The sequence below is a fragment of the Amblyomma mixtum genome, chromosome 2, assembly GCF_055824585.1.
Source record: "Amblyomma mixtum isolate Tamu chromosome 2, ASM5582458v1, whole genome shotgun sequence".
Classification (NCBI taxonomy): domain Eukaryota; kingdom Metazoa; phylum Arthropoda; class Arachnida; order Ixodida; family Ixodidae; genus Amblyomma; species Amblyomma mixtum.
The window spans coordinates 77,809,020-77,830,931 of NC_143013.1; the positions used below are offsets into that span (position 1 = coordinate 77,809,020).

Here is a 21,912-nt window from a genome sequence, read left to right on the forward strand (position 1 = left end):
TCAAACCACACTTCAAATTCTTTTTCAATATAATTTGATCTTTCACACTTTTCAAAACTTAAGAAAAATCCTAGAGAAGCCGCGCCCTTTATTTTTAAGGGAGTTTCTCGAAAATGTTACTTTGTAATGGCCACTCTTAGTCAGCACCATAGTAAATGGCGAAAATTGCAAGTTTGGTGAGCACGATAATAACGAAACTTTCAAACATTCGTTCATAGAAGGTAGCTGCACTCAGCTGCTGCTTACTGTATAGAAATTCTGCACGAATAACATCGAGTATCTTTAGCTCGTAAGCTGTGTCATGCACTGGACATTGTGAGTTTGACAACCACTGCTAACCACACAAAAAACGCTCTCTCTGTCACAATGCCGCCTCAGACCATCAGGACACGAGGTAAGTGCTCAGAAAAAAAACAAAAAAAAACTTGTGTGCATATTATAACTTCTTCTCGGGTAAATCCCGTCCATCCCTGCCGTCGGCAATCTTTTCTTTAATTGCGGATTTCGTAGCGCGACTGCAACGCGAAATTCGATCCTCTGAATCATTCTTCTCCTCTCAGTTCCTGTCAACCCAGTTCAAGGAGTGCAAGCCATATTCAAGGAGGATCTAGCTAAGATTGCTTGGGAGAGACCACGGCTTCTTGGAGGCTTAGGTGAGTACAACAAAGATTGTACTTTATGTGGTTCCGTATTGCAATTATTTAGTCTAGGACTCTAAGGCAGTTGTAATTAATTGCGCATTAATTGCGGTATGTTCGCTCTTTCACACGTGTGAAAGAGCGAACATACCGGGCATATCCACAAATTTACACCGAAGAGAGAGATGAATTTCGTACATGGGGATAAGTTAGTACATCGTATCTACCATGAAGTATGCATTTAAGGCGCTAATGAATACAAATTAGAGTTTTTTGACCATTAGAGTTCTCTTCGCCAGTTTACTGCCATGACCTCTTCTCGTTACATCTTCATTTCTTGTGAGAAAAATGTTGCGAATTTTTGAGCCAGGAATAGTGCGGAAAAATTATTTGTCTTAAGTGCAGTTAAGAACCATGAAAGAATAGCGAGTGAAAATAATTGTTAAGCTTCGCAAATTCAATTCATTCATAGAATACTGAAGAAAGCACAAGCCTTCGTCTAGACTCTGGGTTAGAACGCATTAAAGTGCCTATTCCATTTTTCGCTATGCTCAACCATGACTAGGCAGTCTTATCACGCCCTCCTTGAATGCAGCAGTGTCATAGGTCTCCGTACTAGGCGTGGTCGAATGTTGTACTTTCCCCTCAAAGGAACCACAATGCGAAATCTTTTACCCTGAAATAGTCTAAACAGGCAGAAAGTTAGGTGGACGGATGAGATTAAGAAATTTGTGGGGATACGGTGCCGCAACTGGCGATGGACAGGATTAATTGGAGAGACATGGGATAGGCCTTTGCCCTGCAGTGGGCGTAGTCAGGCTGATGATGATGATGATGAGTTTCTTTATCTCCCAGCAACTATTTCGTTGCATCCTGCGAAATTCGTATGAATTCAACCACGTGTCCCTCGCAGGTGCGGGCGCCTGGCAGCACTGGCTGTACGAGGTCCGCGTCCAGGATCAGTCTACGCAGGTGCACATCTACTCGATGAACATCAGCGACACGACGACCACTGTGCGCAACCTGCGGCCGGACACCGCCTACTCGGTCAAGGTGCGCGCCTACAGCCCGGGCGGAAGGGGCCCTTGGTCCGTGGACTTCGTGGGACGCACACTGCGCAAGCGTGAGTGGACCCCATTGCGATCACGGCGCACCGGTCGGCGGCAGACGCTTTAATGCAGCAGGGGGATGTGATTTTCGCTCCTTTGTGTGTATTGTTGCGAAAGCAACACTACGCTAGTCGCCGAGTCATTTCGCGGAGCCGAGGAAAGGCCATACTGCGCATGCGCGAGGAGCAGCGTGCCGGGGCCGCCGCCGCTGCTGCGCGCTCTCCATCGCCTCTCTCTCTCTCTCTCTCCTCTCCGATGCGCAGTAGCGGCGCACAGCTGTGCGTAGTGACGTCACTTGCTCCTCGCACATGCGCAGTATGGTCGTGCAAGAGCACGCCAAACAGCGAGACTGTGGGCAATGTAACTCACGCAACAATATAGGGCAACACGCAGATGTTGCTCCAGATTTAACCAGCGCTAAACCACAGCCAATTTTCCCGTGTATATGAAGTACTGCCCTGCGTTGGCCTATGTAGTTCAAGACTTGGAAATTACGCTCTCGTCGCTTGAAGTGAGGTGTTCCTGTTTTGTTTAATAAAAAAGTTCAAGCTGCTATTTTCAGAAAAAGAAAGAGTGACTGATGTTCATAAAAAAAATCGCGTCTTCTTATTTGGACATGTCAAAATTGTGGCCAGCATAGTCAGGCTTTAGCTGGCTTGCGTTCGAGATTCCCGTTTATTATAACGATAGTGGAAAAAGTGCTGCATTTGCGATGTTTGTCGAGGTGATTTTGCTGCGATTTGTTGCGTTAAGCTGCGTTCTTCATATCAGGCCGTTGACATGTTACTCCCCCGTAAATATTCTTACTGCTTGTTTTGATTCCTGCTGTTTTCTTGGTCTCCTTTGCGCTGATGTATACGTTAATTAAAGAGTTCATTTTGTAATATTATTTTCTCCAGTGGTTTTTTTGTTTACCGTGAAGCTTCGAGAATTCATAATCATGGCATGCGTTCCACTTTTTTTTTTGTTTTCAGCTTGGGCCAGTCTTTGTATACCAGTCATTGTATCCCACTTACGTTTGGGTTCCTGTATTCGTGTTTTGTTCGTCTGCTGTTCTTTGCTATTACTCGCGTCGCTCTTCTTCGTGACGTAGTTCTCTAATCAACGGACGCTCACATTTCATCCCGCAACAGCCTCCAAGCAAGGCTTCCCTTACATGCTGTGGAGCGCCAGTGAAGCCTTGCTCAAGTCCGACATTGTGGGAGACAGCGTGCAGCCTCTGATCCACTGGAGCAGTCTCAACGGGGCCTACATTACAGGTAGAGGCTTATCTTATTCTTCTCGTTGATTAACAGCGCAACCGCTTTCTTGAAAGCACGTCTCGGCAGGAGAGTAATAAAACGTAATAGGCCCGCTTGTATCCCCAAGATATTTCGCAGAGGCTTGAGTAAGGTGTTGTCAAGGCTTTTCTCATAGTTAGGAGGGGGGGACACCTGTCGTGCACCAAAAGGATAGCATTTGAGGTCAAACTTAACAGAGTATAGCCAACCAAGAGTATCCCCGTACCTACGGTAGTAACGATCCACGTAACAAGTATGCAGTTGCAAGGGATCTGATTGATCCGAAAGTCTCCTTTTGGTTCATTTGTGTCTCGAGTACTTCCACTTTTTGTAATTAGCGCTGGGCCACTGATTAACCGCCTGGTTGACATGAAACGCCCACACCACGCTTTCAGATATCGCCTGGTATCAGAACCAGCTGTTCCTCAACACCAACACGTCCACAGTCTACACCTACAACGTGTCGTCGCATTTCTCCTTGGAGCGGTTGCCGAACATCACCTACGCGGCCGCTGTGGCGGTCGACTGGCTGGCACCGAAGCTCTACTGGTCAAGCCCGCTGAGGCAGATGGTAAGCACCGAGAGGTATCCTGTGATTCAGTGAAGTCTGTCTCCGGCTTAACAGAGAAAAGCTGAAGTTCTACGCAATGGGTGACCTTGCCTCGCAGATATCCCGTTCCAACCTGGACGGAACGCAGCCCGAGTCGCTTCCTTTTTTAACGATGGCTCAAGAGATAGCCGTGGACTCGCTGGCCGGCTATCTCTACTGGGCTACCTCTCACAGCGTAGAGTGCTCGCGACTCAACGGCGAGGACCGCCTGTCTTTCTTCCAGACTGGCCTCTTCTCCGGAAAGCAAGGTGAGGGGTAGTCGTTTCCGTAGTCTGTGCTTCACGCGTGAGATGGAACTATGCCCGGACACTTAAAGGCGTTTGAATTTTTCTGGTTTGCTCATTCAGCGGTGAAATGACGTCATAACCAATTGCCCAGAGGTAGCCAGTTGAATTATAAGTAGGCCAAGTGTCATTAGGGCTAAGCTCGCCTTTTCCATTTTGAAAAAAAGAAAGAAAGATAGAGTAGTTTACGCATGTTATTTTACTTCTTCTTTACGTCTGCACGTTTTCATAACAGTTTGCCCAAAATTACAACTGCGAGAATCGTCTACGTTAAGAACTGCGGCTGATGAACATGCATGTGAAGTGGCTTCAGCTTTTTCCATAACAGAAGTTTCGTACGTTCTCCGGTTTTTTGTATTCTTTGTATTTAAATGTTTAATGCTTTTGTCGTGCTGTATGTGGCATGTATTACGCAAGATAACTAAAGGGGGGATGCATTTTTCCTTGTCGGTGCTCATATAGTAAAGGGTACATTTTCTGTTTTTTATGTGCTTGTAAACGCTACTAAAATATTACCGTTGCTTAAGCACTGCATTTAATTTTGTTGTTGTGACTGCGGAGGAAACTGTTCGCATATGCTCAGCCTGGCACTCTATATTTAAAGTTTTCCCTGCTTACTATTTCAGTAATGGGGCTTACGCTAGACGTCGGCAACAGAAAGGTGTACTGGATGGTTAGGAGCTTCGAGGGATCCAAGCTATTTCAAGCTCCGATGAGAAAGGACATCGGAGACAGCCACATCGCCGGGAAGATCATCGGCCCGCTCACCGAAAGTGAAATGTAAGCCACTGACTGTGCGAGTTCATGAATGTGTAATCTATGCGCATCTACAGTAACCAACCAACTGAGCTGAGCGACCGGATAACCAATACCAGTAAATAACTATCGATTAATGTCGATCGATTAGCGGAGATGAGCGGTCGGTCCAATCAATAGAAAAAAATTGACAGTGGTTTAGCTGTGCTTAAACCTGGAGGAATGCGAAAGCAACGAGGAGAAAGAGAGAGGCGATGGAGAGCGCGCGGCAGCGGTAGCGGCCCCGGCACACTAGCTGTGCGCCGCTACTGCTCATGCGCAACTGGCGAGCGCGGCGGCGGCACCTCTGAGTCACCCGCGCAGCGACGGCGGTGGCACGCCAGCTGTGCGCCGTGGGACGTCACTGCTCCTCGCGCATGCGCAGTATGGCCTTTCGTCAGCTCCGCGAAATGGCTCGGCGACTCTCGTAGTGTTGCTTTCGCAACAAAAACAGTTTAATTAATTGAAATAAATAAATAACTGAAGTAGGCCTGTATCGATAGGGTATCGCGTTTTAATTGCAAAGAGACCACTGTAATTGAGAACGCAGCTTTCATAAGCTAGAAAAGACGAGAAAACAAAATGCAGGTGTCGCCATCACCGGCCGATTCCGCAAGTACAGTACGTGCGTGGACACCGATTTCGCGACGTCAATCACAGAGGCTAGGCTGCATCGCCGTTCACTTCAAAACTGTGGCAACCTGCCCTTTCCGTTTTGAAGTCACGAGTTTGAATCGAATGGCGGGAGTTTTTTTTTTAATTATATTTTCAGCGTCTTTTGCTACCTGACAATCTTTATCATACCCCAGAAAGAATCAATTTGTACTATGAACAATAGTCGAGATGCTGACATTCGCGCATGTTTTTCTCTCACCCTTTGTCGTCTAGGAAGGGGCCAGTGTGGTATTTCAGCGACCGACTCTACTGGATCCACCAGGAGAAGCAGGCAGTCATATCGAATATGCTCGGCCAGAGCGTCGCCACGCTGAAAGGCCTGGGACTGTACGAGCTCAAGGCTCTTGCCGTCGTCGACGCTTCCCTCCAGCCGTATCCAGGCAAGAGATTAATTACCTCGACGCTGTTCAGAGCAGGAGTTCCACGGTGGTCTTTACTAACTCGGGAGGAAAACTAAGCATGCAGTACTCAAGTGGTATTAGAAGGCTTAACCACTCAGCCGTCTATAGTCAGATACAACTCAAGAATGCAACGGCGAATGTCCCTGAAAGGGGGCGTTCCGGCCAGTGGCGTCGGCCAAGTGTGATAACGTTGGGATTGATGGTGTATCAAGGAGAATTCTGCCAGCTACCTGCGATATCACGGAAAAGGTTTAACTGCGGCGTAATGGTCAACGGTCGACGCCATTGGCTGGAGGGTTTCCACTGAGGCGCATTCAACGCTGATTTCTATCCGAGTATTGATCTGTCTTTTTTTAAAAGACACTGAACTGAGCGACTGAACGGCTGCTCATTTGGCGGCAGCTTGCTTTAGTTCCAGCGGTCGTTGCGATTGGAGTGATCTCCGTGGGCATGTTAGGGCTATAGCATGAACACCGGAGTAAGCCGGAAATAGCAGCCGTATGTTAGCTGATTATGGCGACTCCTTCAAGCGGCATGCAATAAATCGTGAATTTAACTGCTGTAAACGCTCACGACCTGCTCTCATTGGCCGTGCTTTGTTAGAGAAAAAAATTCAAACTTAGTACGTTTCTTTTTCTCTGCAATTCAACTTATAGATTGGCCTCAATTCTTTAGTGTCAACTTAAAAATCACTGTTTGATCTTTGTTTTCGATTGACTAACAATTGTACTGCTCTGCTGTTACCGTATGGTTTTAAAGCGCAATGAACATTTTATTCATCTCCTTGACGTGCTGCTAGCTTTTTTTACCGACTGGCGCATCATTGCTTCTACATTCGCCGACAGAGGGCACAAGGTGCATGGGTCATACTGTTCAGCGTGGCTGGCACTACGTGAATATATCACCGTACTTTGTACTTTCTTCTTGCAGTGGGGATGGACAAAGCAGCCGTCAACGTCGTCCCTTCGCAAATAACGCCGGAGGGGATCCAGGTGATCGGCACCTGGGAAAACTTCACCATCATCTGGCCGCTGGAGTCCGACGTCAACTACGGGAAAGTGTACTACGAGCTCAGGATCAAGGACGATCGAGAGGTGTACACGCAGGCAAGTTACTCGTCACTAAAATTTTCAGCAACCTCAAACATATCTCAAGTATACCACTGGCGGCCGACTTACCTTTTTCTTGTTTTTTCGTGGCTTTGAATTACAAATTCTCGCGCCTTAAAGAAGAGTAGAATAACATCATTTCAAATGTTCGCGCGCCGTTCGAGAAAGCCTAGTGGGAGATTTTTCTTTTTTCTGTTACTGACAGAGCAATTCACTAGAGAGTGGTATGACTACTGTCTGTATAGTATGAAGCCAGATAAAGGCTGTTCGGTGTTAGCGGATTGTAAAAAGAATCAATGGCAGTGATAAGGAGAAGTAAGAAAAAAATATTTATTCAGAAGCATGGCGCTTAGGCCTACATAGAGAAAGGGTTGGGGTAAGAGTTGAGTGAATGTTGCATCCTGGCGAACAGACCGGTCTCGCGGACCACAGAGAGTGAAGCACCACAGAGAGTGGAGCACTACAGAGAGTGGAGCACCACAGAGAGTGAAGCACCACAGAGAGTGGAGCACCACAGAGAGTGAAGCACCACAGAGAGTGAAGCACCACAGAGAGTGGAGCACCACAGAGAGTGAAGCACCACAGAGAGTGGAGCACCACAGAGAGCGACGCACCACAGAGAGTGAAGCACCACAGAGAGTGGAGCACCACAGAGAGTGGAGCACCACAGAGAGTGAAGCACCACAGAGAGTGGAGCACCACAGAGAGTGAAGCACCACAGAGAGTGAAGCACCACAGAGAGTGGAGCACCACAGAGAGTGGAGCACCACAGAGAGTGGAGCACCACAGAGAGTGAAGCACCACAGAGAGTGAAGCACCACAGAGAGTGAAGCACCACAGAGAGTGGAGCACCACAGAGAGTGGAGCACCACAGAGAGTGGAGCACCACAGAGAGTGGAGCACCACAGAGAGTGAAGCACCACAGAGAGTGAAGCACCACAGAAAGTGAAGCACCACAGGGAGTGAAGCATAGTAGGCGCGTCGGTCGCCGGCGGTGGCGTGGTCCACTCTTCGAGCGAAGTGACTCCGCAGCCTCTGTGTTTTGTGCATAACGGTTCCAAACCAGAGCTAAGGACATTCTCCTCTTCATCCCTGCAACAATGAAGCAGGTTGTTACGCGGCAAAGCTAGCAGAGCTGCAGCTGTAGAGTACGTAATCTTGTTTTATGCCGTCTTTCCGGTTCAGGTGACGGAAGAAAACAGGTTCGTGTACCCAGCCTCGAGTCTACTGAGACCCTACACCCGTCTGGAGATCGTAGTGAGGGCCTATACTTTTTGGGCGTCCTCGAGGCCGACGACGACAGTGATCTACTCGCCAATGTCCGGTGAGGATTACGTCATTTGTACCGAGCTGCTCAGCTGTGTAAGGTGATCAACTCGTAGTAATGCTAGCGCAGATGCGTAAGTTTTGTGTTGTTCGCCATTCTGTATATAAGAATACTTTGCCTTAAGTCAAAAGTGACGCTGCTAAGGGGTTAAATTTTTTAAAACTTTTGTTCTTTTTTTTTCTGCAGCGCATCGTAGTCTTTGTTGTGTCCAATGCCCACCGAAAAGCTAAGCAAGTTAATACGTTGCAAAATTTTGAAAGCTTGATACAAACGGTCGCCATACACCAGAGGAACGGGTTTCCTGAAAATTGTGATTCTGTTCGAGCTCCTGATACTTGAAGTATACTGTCAGAATACTTAAATGTCATTCGTTAGAAACATCAGCAAGCTTAATGCAGAACATGTTGGCGATAAAATCTGGCTATGAAATTGATTCATTTAGAGAGAAAGCAGTAAATGAACTATTTGGCGCGATCCTTGCAGTGCCCACGGAGCCGCTACAGCCTCGCGTGTTCGTCAACCACAAGACGTCGCCGCTTCGACAGCGCTCAGTGATCGAAGCCGAGTTCCGGTGGGCGCGCCCTCAGCATCCGAACGGGGTGATCGAGAGCCACCGCGTCAACTGCTGGTTCTTCAAGGACGACAGCATCAGCACGCTTTGCCACAACGTGCGTGTGCCGGGGGACGCCCTGCACTACCGCATCACTGACCTGCTGCCTAACACAACCTACTACTTCCAGGTACGTGAGCTGGGGGAGAACACGTACGGCAAGTACTGCGTACACCACGCACGTACCCCCTTTGTCAAAAGTAACCGGGCACAGGTGGGTTGTTTCTTAGCCGCGTAGCGAAGCACTTATGGCAGAGTAAGGTGAGTCCTTATCCTCAAGTTCTGACACCTTTCAGTCCTGAGGGGTGCCGTAAAGGCTCCGTTATACGGTTGAGAAGTAAAAACCTGCTGCTCGGTTACTTTTGACAAAGGGGTTACATGGTCGATCATTCATAAAGGGAACACTTGATCGTGCTGTTCAGCGGCTCGCGCAGCGCCATCTGGGTGCACACTGCTTAGCTGCCGCATTGTCATGTTCTCTAAACCCTGTCGCTCTACAAGGTTACGCACTCTATAATGGGCACCGGCAGCTGGCACTGAGGGAGCTGCAAAACCACACGCTCAAGTGTTACCGCTATGAGTGATGGACCCTGTAGCACACGTACCCACGACCTTGGCGTCTCTTCCGGTTCAGGTCGGTGCTGCCACACGCGCGGGCGAGGGCCCTATGAGCGAGGTGGTGCAGATGAGCACGGCCCGCGAGTACCCGGTGCCGCGGCTGCTGCTGGCCAAGACCGACGCCGTCCAGCTGAGTGACGTGGACCTGCACCAGGAGCGGCTGCTGTCCAGCAAGGCCAGTCGGCCCGTGGCTCTGGCATACCTGGGCCAGGATGCGCGCGTCTTCTGGCTCGAGGAGAAGGGGCTGCTCATGGCCTCCGCGCTCGACGGTTCCAACGTCAGCGTGGTGAGCAGAGCACCTGACCGGGTGCCAATTATTTTCACAGCTGTAGCCGTTAGAGCGACGTCCAGGGAAAAAATGGTGTCTGCCTTTCCTGGTCATAAAGTGAAAGAAACCTCCTCCCCTTCTTTCTTGCGAGGAAGTTCTCATTTCGAGTCCACTGTGAAGAGGAGGTGATTACAAGCGGACAGAAAAGACGAGCTCTTGTTGTCTTTATTTTTTCACCGCCGAAACGCTGTTTGCCGCGTGTGACGTAGCCGGCGCGGCGGTAACCTACTCTGCCTCGTCCCTGTCAGGCATGCCCCTACTACTCAGGGTTCGCACGTCGTCTTATGGCCGGCAATGACAACTGAGACGCGTCGAGCTGTATGGACTCTCTCAGGCAGCAACACGGGATTGGCTTGAAAAAAAAAAAAAAAAAACGAAGCGTCTTTTAAAACCATCTGTCTGTGAGCATCAGACTGGATGATCCTCCGCAATGTTTTTTATTGACTTTTCGTTCGTTTCTCGTTCTAAAAATCCGCACTCTTCTTCCAACCTAGGTGCATAGCGTTCCCTCGGCGGGCACAAGTTTGGCGATCGACTGGGTCGGCCGCTATCTCTACTGGACAGAGACCAAGCACTCCAAGCGCCAGAGTTCTATCGTCGTGATGGACCTGAACCAAGGGCACAACTTGTACAGCGTCCTCAACAGCAGCGAGCCGATCAACTCTGTCGAGGTCGACCCTTTCACCAGGCAAGTCGATTGCCCGTTATTTCCTTCTGGGGCAGTTTCTCCTTTGGAGCAATTTGGCACTCTTGGAATGCTCAGACTGGCAAACAACGTTGTTCACTCAACATTGCTTCGTACGATATCTTGGTTGACCTTCGCTGGGTGGAATCGAGGGCTGAATCATGCGCTTATTAATTCTTTCTGTCAGTAAGCAGTGCCCTAAGCCCTAAAAAAAGGCAGGATTGAAGTGATCCTCACGAGGGTTCGTACTACAAGCGGGACTTGTGTCTGAAGCAGTTGAAGTAAGGAACGAGAATTCCGTTGCTGGGATGTTTATGGATCTAGAAGCCGTATAATACATTCAATGTGTGTTCTCGGGGAGGCTCGGACAGATGACATGGGCACGCTGTTGCAAGAGCTATTCATATGTGCATGCATTTTGCTCCAAAGTTTCACGCTGCTTTTGTGTGGATTGATTAACGTGTTGCATACCTACATGCGCCCCTTTCTTATAACGCATCTTTTTTCCGGTCTTCATGACAGCATGCTAATCTACACTGTCACGAACGAGCGTGGTTCAACAGCGCTCATGATGTGCAACACGGATGGCTCCAACCCGCGCCGTTTCTTCAAGCGACTACCCGCTAAGAGCTTCCAGTCGTACAAGGTCAGGACGCGCAGAGATCGGCACCACTGCACTTGTGATCCACACTCATCCGTGGGAGAAGCCGTCACCCTGGACCGTTCTGTCAAGTCAGAACCTCGCGTGCTGTGGGTCGACGGGGACCACGGACATATCTGGTCTGCTGACTTGGAAGGCTGCGACTGCACCATGATCGTCAATGCCACCGAGGTCAAGGATGTCGGTGAGTAGGCTGGCAGAGTTCGCATGTAACACAAAGTACGATTAGTGTGAACGCCTCATAGACGCGGGAAAGATTCGCGGCACGCTGACAGCGAGCTGTTGAGTGTTTATGTATAGCAAAGCCATTTTTGATTCGAACGCTGGTATACTTCTGCATGTAACTTTTTCATTTGCAGTTAGAGGGGCTAGCACTTCGCTTAGAACAAAACGCTTTTGTGTTTCAACTAAAAGCAAGGATATTGTTATTTTCTTATTTGTTTTTTTCATTATTCCTGAAAAATTATTTTTCATCCTTTGATTCTAACCTACGTACCCCCACAACATATACTTAGCCTCGCTTCTTGTCGGCAAGAAGGATTGGTTATGCGGTCGTAGTCTCTCAAAATATATGATCCCTTTCCATGCTACAAGCGTTCTTCAGATGCTAATGGCTGCCGTTTTACGATTATTGTTTTTGTGGCGAAAGCAACACTACGCGAGTCGCCGAGCCATTTCGCGGATTTGACGAAAGGCCATACTGCGCATGCGCGAGGAGCAGTGACGTCACACGGCGCACAGCTGGCGCGCCGCCGCCGTCGCTGCGCGGGTGACTCAGAGGTGCCACCGCTGCGCTCGCCAGTTGCGCATGCGCAGTAGCGGCGCATAGCTAGCGTGCCGCCGCCGCTGCCGCGCGCTCTCCATCGCCTCTCTCTCCTCGTTTTGTAATCCCTACTCAAACAAGTGACGTTATTCTCTCCCCTCTCTATGAAACTGGAGAGTCGGTGCGTGCGTACGTTGTCGGCCCAAAGGGTTGCCCTGCTGCGAGAAAACACACGGCAGATATATCCTGAACTTGAGCTTCCGTCTGTCGCCACATGTTCGTTAAATGCACCCGTTGCGAGTTCGATGTTTTCACCCGCGTGTGCGTACGTGTTATGCTGAGGTGCGTTTCCGCGAGACATCCTCAACTTTTTTATCCTCAAAAGCGTCCCCGGTAAACTCTACGAATGCCACCACGTTAATAAAACGTAGAAAATAAGCGACTTCTCTCGCCGCGTGAACGGGGACGTTCTGCTTTCCTTACGGAGCACCGTCTGCGAGCACCAACGCTCACAATAGGGCGGGCACTTTGTTGACCTAAAGTGCGGTGAGGCGAAAAGCCTTTAGCGCGGTGTTGCTGCTTGTGTCACTCATGTGTGGTTAAGATGTTAATTAAGTACACAACAGTTTGTGAATCTTAAATGCTGGAGACACTGGAGGGCGTTTGAGAGGCAAACGTTTGATTCGACGCCTTTCTGCAAACCCTCTCCAGCGTGCTAGACAAGAAGTACAGAGGGCAAAACGCTTCTCTAGAACACGTTCTGGGCGTGTTTTGGGATAAGCACGCGATACCTAGCGATAACATTTGGCTCAATATAATAATAATAATAATAATAATCTCTTTATTTGTGTCGTAGGGTACACAGTCGACACTGGAGGCCGGCAGTAAAAGCTGTCAGAAACGACAGCTTGACAGAGCCGCAGGCCCCCATGCACTTGGCAGCAGTACAGTGGCAATGCTTATATGCAAAACAAAAGATGCTATGCACAGTACAGCTCACAGTACACCCTGATAAATAAATTCTATTTTCTTTACAGAATACAACATAAAATTTTGTGATATAGGCATAAATTAATAGAAAGAACATAGAATATGGTCTGGATGTAAGCATCTGCAGTTAAGCTCATAGGATTTTATAGTCATTTTCCTTTGGGAGGTACGGAAGAGGCGTTTCAGTCGTTCTAGGCATGTGTTTTGCCCTCTGTACATATGCGTTGGCAGGAAGTAGCGTAGCCATTAGCACGCTCGGCTGTGGAAAGGAAGGATGGTGGTTCGAATCCCATCGTGCACAAAGATTTTTTTTCTGGTCTGACTAGAAAAAGCGTGACACCTCTGCTGACAACCTTCTGTCGACAACGATGAGGCATTAAAGGGTTCCACCTAAATATTCCGGATTTCCTCCAGGTCTACCGCCGACTTCGCTTACGGCTGACAAGTTTTTCGTCTACTGGTCAAACTCGTCGACGGGCAAGATTTACAGTTACGACAAGTTGAAGTCGGCGGTCGTCGCCGATCCGTTTCCCAGCAGCCCTCACGGCCAGCAGAAAAGGCGGGTCCAGTCGGAAGCGGCTCGAGGCATCCGAGGCATACGGGCCATCGGCGACCACCTTCAACCCTATCCTGGTGCGTGCCTGTAAATCCTCTCGTTTTGTCGGGCCTTCTTCGCAAGTCTACGATTCGCTCGCCTCTTGTACACTTCTTGTTGTAAATTGAAAATGGTGGGGTGTAACGTCCGATGCGGCTCATGCACTCCAAACACGAATACGCCAATGTAGGAGTAAAAAAGGAATAAGCTCCCCTCTGGAGTGATCCCTTTTTAAAGGGTGTTCGCTAGAGGACAACTTTACTCCCTTTGTATTCCTTTCTGTTTGGAGTGTGGGCTACGATGGATACCGCAGTGGAGGGCTCCGTACCGATATAGACCACCTAGGGCATTTGTATTATGCCCCCATGAAAATACGGCCGCTGCGGCTGGGGTCGAACTCGCGACCTTGGGATCAGTGGCCGAACGCGAAAGCTGTTGAGCCACTGCGGTGAGTACACCTTGTTAACTTAGACAGGCGTGGCCATGCGAAAAACAGTGTCAGTCTAAAACAGTCTGCAATAATAAAAGTGCAGGCTGGTTCTACTCAGCATAACTGATCTATATATTACTGTCTTTCATGTCTGAAACTTGCCATTTTGAACCTGAAGGTAGCTACGGATATTGCTTTCGCAATTACCGGGCTTAACCAAGCTAAGCTACAGCCAATCTTTTTGGGATTGTCAGTACATAGTTCCAATACACTGTAGTGCAGAAAAAGACGAGGACACAAGAGACGAGAGACGAAGCGCTCATAGTGTTCGTCTCTCGTCTCTTGTGTCCTCGTCTTTTGCTGCGCTACAGTGTATTGGTATTAAAGATATTGCCCTGAATTAGCTTGCCTGGTTTAGTGACGCAGTGTTTCTGTAATTCGTCGTTCTGGAAGCGTCACCGTAGACGCATACATCTCAGATAACTCGTTTCTTTCATCACATATAAATCCTATGCTGACAGTCATGAGCTTTCTTCACGCCAATCAGCCACCGTCGACAGCAGCGCTAAAGCGTAGTCTGTTTCACCTCGCAGACGCTGTCTGCTTGTCGCCCCCGGACAATGTCAGCGCGCCGACGCTTCTGTCCGCTTCTTCGCACCAGCTGGTCGTCAAGTTGCCCGAACCCGTGAGGCCCTCTGTCTGCCAGAAGGTCTCCATGGCGTCCATCAAGTACACGCTCTTTTACGGCGTCATTACTCCGGACAACGTTTGGCAATGCGCCGAATCGCTCTACGGTTGCAGGACACTGGTAAGGCGCAGACTTGTACTCACAAAAGATCCCACTTTACATTGTTTTAAATTGAAAGACGTGTAATTTAAAGCTTGCCAACCTAAATTTAGTCTCCTTCCTGGTGATGCTGGTATTAGGATGTTAGCTCACTTGCATTATAACATTGTAATAAAGACTAGTGATAGGAAAGCTTGATCTCATTAGAGATTAATGTTAAAAATAAATCTCTCGAAAAGTGCTCTGGTCATCTGGATGAAATTTGTAGCAATTAAGAGGCTAAAGTCCGTTGACTAATGGTAGCAGCATTTCGACTAAGATATCCCCCCAATTTCTTACAGCGAATTTCTGAATCGACTGCAGGTTTTCAAGATTTCTTTTGAACTCTGCGTAGTTGCAATGAAAGCAGTAAACAAAATGTCGCCAAATTTTCTTTCCATGAAAGCGAACGGAATGTGCGTGTAAAGACTCGCTCTATTCCGTGGAAATATTTTATGACTTTTTCAACACTCTCTTAGCTGGCGTGTCACTTTTCGCATACTAAATTGGCACTTTGTACACTCCCTTTAGCAGTTGTTAAAATACCTAGAAATGAGGCGACATAGCAGACTGATTTTATTCATGATTCCCGGCAGACAGATATTAAAAACGGGTCTAGAACGAGAAGGCAAATCTGTAACCGCGGTACACGGCGCCGATCGAATACCGTTTACCGCGCGCTTACATGAAGCGCATTGTGGTCTTGCTGTTGATTGCCATACTTTCCACAGTTGTGCCAACTCCTCGTACTCAGCGTACTTGACAATATACAGTTGAACCTTGTTATAACGAAACAGATTATAACGAAATAATGGTTATAACGAATGAGTGATGACTCCCCTTGGAAGCTCAGTCATCACGGGCTATAACGAATTTACGGCTATAACGAAGTAATCGCCGGCTACCTTCAACTTCGGTATAACGAGGTTCAGTGTAGTTTTGCAAAAGCTAGCCATGTTCTATCATTACAAGTAATAAACTAAAAAAACTGCAATTTTTTTTCTTTGTGCAGGAGACGTACAATACCACCGTTATCCTCAAAGACCTTCTACCGTTCACAAATTACACGGTCCGGGTGGCCATGAGCAACTTCTACAGCATCGGCATGTCCAGTCCTGGACCGAACGCCGTGTTCCAAACGGCAGAAGGAGGTGAGAACAACGGTGATATTCTCACTGCATGCTTGTGCACTGTCCCGTCGGAGCCGCACCTGGAATGCGCGAATGCCGGGATCGCCGTTTTTAATGCGAAAGCACTAAACACCTGTAAAACGCCAGTGTGTAGTGAAGCCTTTGAAGTTATAGTCACGTGATGCGGAGAATGCCGGGAACTAAACGAGTCTTGAGTCTTTGGGTGCGTTCCAATTCTCTAGACATCCGACAAGACGTCTAGTGTGACGTCTAGGAAGCCGTCTACATGTCTACATATTGGAACGTGTCTACCATAGAGTTAATGTGTCTACTTCACGCGCCGCCTTGCGGCATATAGACCGAACTAACATCTGCGAATAGTTGCACTCCTATGTTCTTAAAAATGCTTAATAAAACAAGTTAAGAACACGCTGTTAGTAGTTTGCTAGTTCTTATTTTATTTTTTTTCCTGCAATAATGGTGCGTTCATCGCTACCGCTTCAGCAGACGATCTCACCTGCATAGCAGGCGATCTCACCCCCACGATTTCCTCTCGCGCGATTCACAAATATAATCGTAGGTCCACAAAGACGGCTTTATTTGCCGCCAGTTCCTATAAAAATCAACTTAACGGAATGACTGACACTTGAAAGATGGTGCGTCTCCGGGCTCCAGTGCCCGCCAAGAGCACGGCTCACTCAGCTCTGACTGCACCAACTGCTCCGCCATCTTTAGACAGGAAGTTAGCCTGCATCGATGTGGACTTCGGCGAATCAGTCTTGTTGGACGGCTTCGTGAAAAATGGAACGCGTCTCAAAATGGCGGCTGTCCGGCAAGACGTCTAAGTAGACGTCTACTCGGGAGTATTGGAACGCACCCTTTGCATGTTTGGCGATGGCTATGCTGGTTTGGGGGGGGGGGGGGCATTAATGACAACGGCAATGATAAAGGCCTTTTAGGTTGAAGGCTTTCTTTTACAGTAAAGTTCTTTATGTTAATGACCTTTAGTGTGAAGGCCTTCAAGGTAAACGCCTCAGGGTCAAGGTCTTTATGTAAAAGGCCTTCAGGGCAAATGCCTTCCTGGTAATGGCCTTTGGGTTCAAGGACTTTATGGTAAGGACCCTTAGGTCAAAGGCCTTTATGGTTAGGCCTTTAATGTACAGGTCTTTAGGTCAAGGGATGCTTGCGCATTTACAGCACGTAAAGACCTTAAGTGTCCACCTTAACTTTCTTCTACTATTTCACGACGCTCCTTGTTCACTTGTTCAAAACTTCCTTCTAACGTGGCATGAAAATGCGCCGTGTCAATTCGCACGGCTAAATTTCGCTATCTTATCAACAGCACGTCAGTTTCATTTCAAAAATCGCAACTCAAGTCATGCCCAGATCACGCTTCTTATATAGTATTCTCTGCATTTTTTTAAAAACCAAAGTAGGAGGTCAGTAATGTTGCACTAGCCGCCCGCGTGTTCTCTCGATGTCGAGCCTCTCGTCGGCGTGCATTGCAGTTCCCAGCGAGCCCATCCTGGTGCAAGTGGAGGCCCTGACTCCGACTCGCATCGCGGTCCAGTGGCGACCTCCGGTGAGGCCCAACGGGCATCCGCTCTCCTACGAAGTGCGCTGGTACCGCGATGGCAGCGTTCACAAGTGGCACTCGATGTCCTACCTTTCGGGTCCGCCGACCGAAGACCGCCCTCTCAGCTATCGGATGCTGCTCAAGGACATGGCACCTGGCACCAAGTACAACATCCTGGTGAGTCTGCACACAAACTGAACACTTTTTTTTTTCATCAGTCAACTTCGAAGGGCAGGAACTAACGAAGCAGGACACGCGCGTTAAACTAGTCGTGAAACCAGCTCTGTGGTGTTCACTTCTTCGTTGCCGAATTTTTTCTAAAATCGCCCACCTCCTCATAACATTGCGTTGCATATGCGGTGGAATGAACAACTGCAGTGATAATGTGGTGTAAACCATAAAGTGCTTACGTCGGCCACTTCCGCTTGGCTTTGGGAAAGGAGTGATGCGGGCGCCGTGTCCCAAACTCCCCCAGTTTGAAATAAAGTTTTCACCACCACCGATGGCTAAAAATCTATAATTTACTAAATATGGTGGCCGCTGGTTAAATAGTCACTGAGGAGACATTAAAGTTGACCGGTATTGATATATCACCGCGTTCTAAAGGCAAATGGACTAATTTTGTTGAAAATTGGGCTTTTATAACCTATAAAAGGTTAAAAAAATGAAATACAGTTATTGCTACCACGGCTCGTTTTCTCAAGCAAACTGCAATGAGGTATTTTATCCGGATCTCTCGGGCTAGCCGACATGACCAATTACTTCAAAACTGTTATGACGGAGTTCTTTTGTCTTGATGTCACTAGTTGGAATCGAATGGTGAGGATAAAAAATTCTCTTTTGTTGCGAAAGCAACACTACTGGAGCCCAGCTCGGCTCGTCGCGTATGCTCGTGGCGGTGCGGCTACCAAACGACCTTGAGTCGCCGTTGCCTAGCAACCGCTTCAGCTGCGCTCCAACAGATGGTGCCGCGCCGCTGCCGCCCGTCGCCTACACACCCAGAGGGCGCCACCCTCGCGTAGGCGCTGGGTTTCACAGCTCATGACGGCGTCTGCCGGCCAGCGAGCCGGCACGGGCTAAACCAAACTCTTAACCACAAGCGTATTTTTAACTTCAATTTCCTCAGCATTAAATGCTTCTTTTGCAGCCGAACAAAGATTAGGTTAGCCACAAAAGACTTCACAGTTAATTTCTACAACGAGGAAAAATTGTGCAGAGTTGTCCTTGGTGTGCTTTTCCAGCATCGTATTGCGTGTGTTGTACATTCAGGTGCGAGCCTACTCTCGGAAAGGTGACATGCACAGCGACAGCGAGCTGCTCTCCGTCACCACCTACGATCTACCCGCGAACCTCACTCTGGCTCGAGTGACGTCACGAGAAATGGACCTCGCATGGACGGCACCGAGCGAAGCCGTCATATTAAGCCACAGGGTGGAATACCTGAAGGTGAGTGCATAACATATGAAGAGGGCTCGAGTTTCACCAACAGCTACACGTAGAACGAAAGCGCCAGGCAAGAGGGGTCACGAAGGAAGACAGTTATATCGTTTGTAAAAAAAAGGTGCTCATGTTTTGGTGCTGAGACTGAAATAGCGCGCTGTAGGCTAAGAGGACAAACCTATATACACCGCACGAAGTACCCGCGAATCCAGGAAATGACCTAGAATGAGCTGAGAGTCACTTTTATTTCGGTGGTGCGGGCATATATTCATTTAAAGCGCAAGATTCCTCTGACTGACAGAAACAACCTTCTGCATGTATTGGCAACTTCATCGTTCTCACGAAAGGAAGGACTTTTCCACATGCTTCCGAAGACAATAGTTTAGTTTAGAGTGCTTAAAAGTGGCAGGAAAATGTGATAACTACTCTCGTAAGTTATCGCGGTGGGTAACGAATGTAGGGGCAATGCTGAAGATAAAATAATAAACAAGGAAGTGCAGAGTCGGTGACAGGCAAAGCGAGGGCCATCTTCACGCCGCACACAAGATCAAAATAAAAGTGACAAGTGAGCCTTCAGAATTCGGTGGTTAACATTTAAACAACAGAATATGCGAGAGTTACCCTAGGTTTGTCATTCCACACAATTTCAGTGAAATCGAGAACGGTTCTTCAGCATATGCCTTTCCCTCCCCTCTTCGTTCGTTCTCTCCGCGCCTGTCCCCCTGACGTCCGCAGCCGAGCACCTCGGAGTGGCGCTACTTCACCAGCGAGGCGACACAGGCGAACCGGACGTACATCTATCCGCTGCGCAAGCTGCTGCCTCGCACCCGCTACTCTCTGCGCATGGTGCTCACGTACCGTAGCTCGCTCAACGACAGCTTTCCGTGGCCTCCGGAGGGACACTTCGCCTTCCAGACGCTGGCCGACAGCCCCGGCAAGCCGGCGCCACCCGAGGTGTCCGCGCTGCAGAGGGACCTCTTCCAGGTCCGCTGGGACGACGTGCCCCGGAACGGAGGGGAGCTCCTGCTCTACGAGCTCCAAGTCAGGTGAGCGCCGAAGCGGCTCCGATGGAGGGCGCTCGGGGACCTCCGCCGAGTTGCAAAAAGTTCACTTCGAAAGAAATGATGAGCGGATATAGTACAACATTGGTTCAATTATAGTGCCTAGAGTAATAAGGGAGTAATTACTCATTGACATCCACCCGAGCGCAGCCATACGGCCACAAAGGAAAGCTATACAGCTTTCTCAGAAACTTCGTAGTTAAAGAAAAATTCGTCCTGGTCCGGGGTTCGAACCCGGGACCACCGCTTCACCGGAGCAGTCGCTCTACCAATTGAGCTAACAGGGACGGCAAGCTTATGGTAGGGCGACAGCGAATTTATCAATAACTCGAAGTGGGAACAGTGTTGGTCAAATGTTTAGGGGCATCCCCTAAGGTGGAGTAGATTGACCAACACTGTTCCCACTTCGAGTTATTGATCAATTCACTCTCGCCCTACCATAAGCTTGCCGTCCCGGTTAGCTCAATTGGTAGAGCGACTGCTTCGGTGGAGTGGTGGTCTCGGGTTCGAACCCCGCACCAGGACGAATTTTTCTTTAACTACGAAGTTCCTGAGAAAGCTGTACAGCTTTCCTTTGTAGCCGTATGGCTGCGCTCGGGGGGATGTCAATGAGTAATTACTTCCTTATTACAAATCTACTCCATCTTAGGGGATTCCCCTAAACATATGACCAACAGTGTGTAGTGTGATGATGCATCTTGGTCAGGGGCCTCGGGTCATAGGTTTTTTTTCCGGTAAGACGTGTAGAGGATGCATTACGGCACCCACCAAGCTCGAGGTCTACCAAGTGTGAGAATTTATTACTTACCCGACTGGAGCATTGAAGCTTCAGACGTAGCCTTGGAGCTCCACTAACGTTTTCCTCAGCGAACATTGTAGACCGGCAACTTTTCGCCAAGACTGTAAATTATCTAATAGCACATAATTAATTGGGCATCGGTGGTGCATTTGCTTGCCTTTTGGACCAAACATAGCTCTTGCCTCATCATCATCATCATCTCAGCCACCACCACCTCACAGGGAAGAGAGAGCAAGGTTGAACAGATATACACATCTTTTTATCTATGCCTTACGCCGGAGATGAAAAATAACAGTAACGTAAGACAGGATAGCGAAGAAGATTATGGACACTGTGCGAAACAGCCGAGCATGGTCAGCTTCGGTATCAGACTTTTATAGCCGATGAAAAATGAAGCCCGTCAGTCATCGTAACTGTTCTGAGACACGTGTCCTGACCAGATGCGATTTCGTCAAAACCTTGACAGCAGCGAGTGTATGCTTTCACAAAGAGATGGAATGGAGAACGAGTATGAGGCAGGACACGAGATATACGACAAAAAAAAAAAAAAACGCGTATGGTGACACATGAACACTTCTATACAAAATGAAACACAGAATAGGAGAGTTTATATTCTGTGGTTCCAATTTGTTCATCCGCTCTCGCTTTCAAGCAGAACTCTTGAGTTTTTATATTGTTTCTACGAAGAGCGTGAAAGGGAACGGACCGGTTAACATGACCGGTTAACATGTTTTGAGCGCCAAGAGTAAATGTTGTGTCGTTGTTTTGATTTAATTTAATATGCATCAAGCAGCCTTCATAAACGTCTCGCGTGCTGGAAAGGGTGCGATGCACGTGCATCTGGTTCAGGGGCCTTACATTATTAAAGCGATGAGAATAGAAGGGTTAAAGAAATCACAGTGCCCTCATAAGATTCTAGCCATTGTTCTTTCTCAAGCTTGTGCTGAAGCCCCAACAGCTTTTAATTTTTTCGTTCATTGTGGCGTGGGAAGACGATGAAGCTCGTAGAGAAGGGGCAGTTCAGTGAATTTCTGCTCCCGGTTGGAGAAGCTATGCCACCTGGACCTTACCTGCGCGTTTAGACGTCTCGTAATCGGACGCCACCAACCTCCAGCGACCGCTATATATACCACGTCGTGTGCTACGGTCGGAAATAGTCTGCATTGCGATCC

At 48.4% G+C, this 21,912-nt stretch overlaps 1 protein-coding gene across 2 annotated transcripts in view; it reads left to right on the plus strand.

Moving 5' to 3' along the window:
- sev (receptor protein-tyrosine kinase sevenless) overlaps window positions 1–21,912 on the plus strand; it is a 139,719-nt gene that overhangs the window by 99,955 nt on the left and 17,852 nt on the right. For both annotated transcript variants that reach the window (XM_089571910.1, XM_089571911.1), the window contains exons 14-32: window positions 561–653; window positions 1,552–1,761; window positions 2,881–3,006; window positions 3,423–3,598; window positions 3,696–3,885; window positions 4,548–4,701; window positions 5,605–5,771; window positions 6,723–6,898; window positions 8,087–8,225; window positions 8,712–8,968; window positions 9,473–9,742; window positions 10,279–10,472; window positions 10,992–11,314; window positions 13,298–13,516; window positions 14,502–14,716; window positions 15,747–15,885; window positions 17,373–17,617; window positions 18,710–18,886; window positions 19,616–19,926. In XM_089571910.1, coding sequence (XP_089428036.1) covers window positions 561–653; window positions 1,552–1,761; window positions 2,881–3,006; window positions 3,423–3,598; window positions 3,696–3,885; window positions 4,548–4,701; window positions 5,605–5,771; window positions 6,723–6,898; window positions 8,087–8,225; window positions 8,712–8,968; window positions 9,473–9,742; window positions 10,279–10,472; window positions 10,992–11,314; window positions 13,298–13,516; window positions 14,502–14,716; window positions 15,747–15,885; window positions 17,373–17,617; window positions 18,710–18,886; window positions 19,616–19,926 — 3,781 coding nt within the window. The remainder of the gene's footprint in view (window positions 1–560; window positions 654–1,551; window positions 1,762–2,880; window positions 3,007–3,422; window positions 3,599–3,695; window positions 3,886–4,547; window positions 4,702–5,604; window positions 5,772–6,722; window positions 6,899–8,086; window positions 8,226–8,711; window positions 8,969–9,472; window positions 9,743–10,278; window positions 10,473–10,991; window positions 11,315–13,297; window positions 13,517–14,501; window positions 14,717–15,746; window positions 15,886–17,372; window positions 17,618–18,709; window positions 18,887–19,615; window positions 19,927–21,912) is intronic.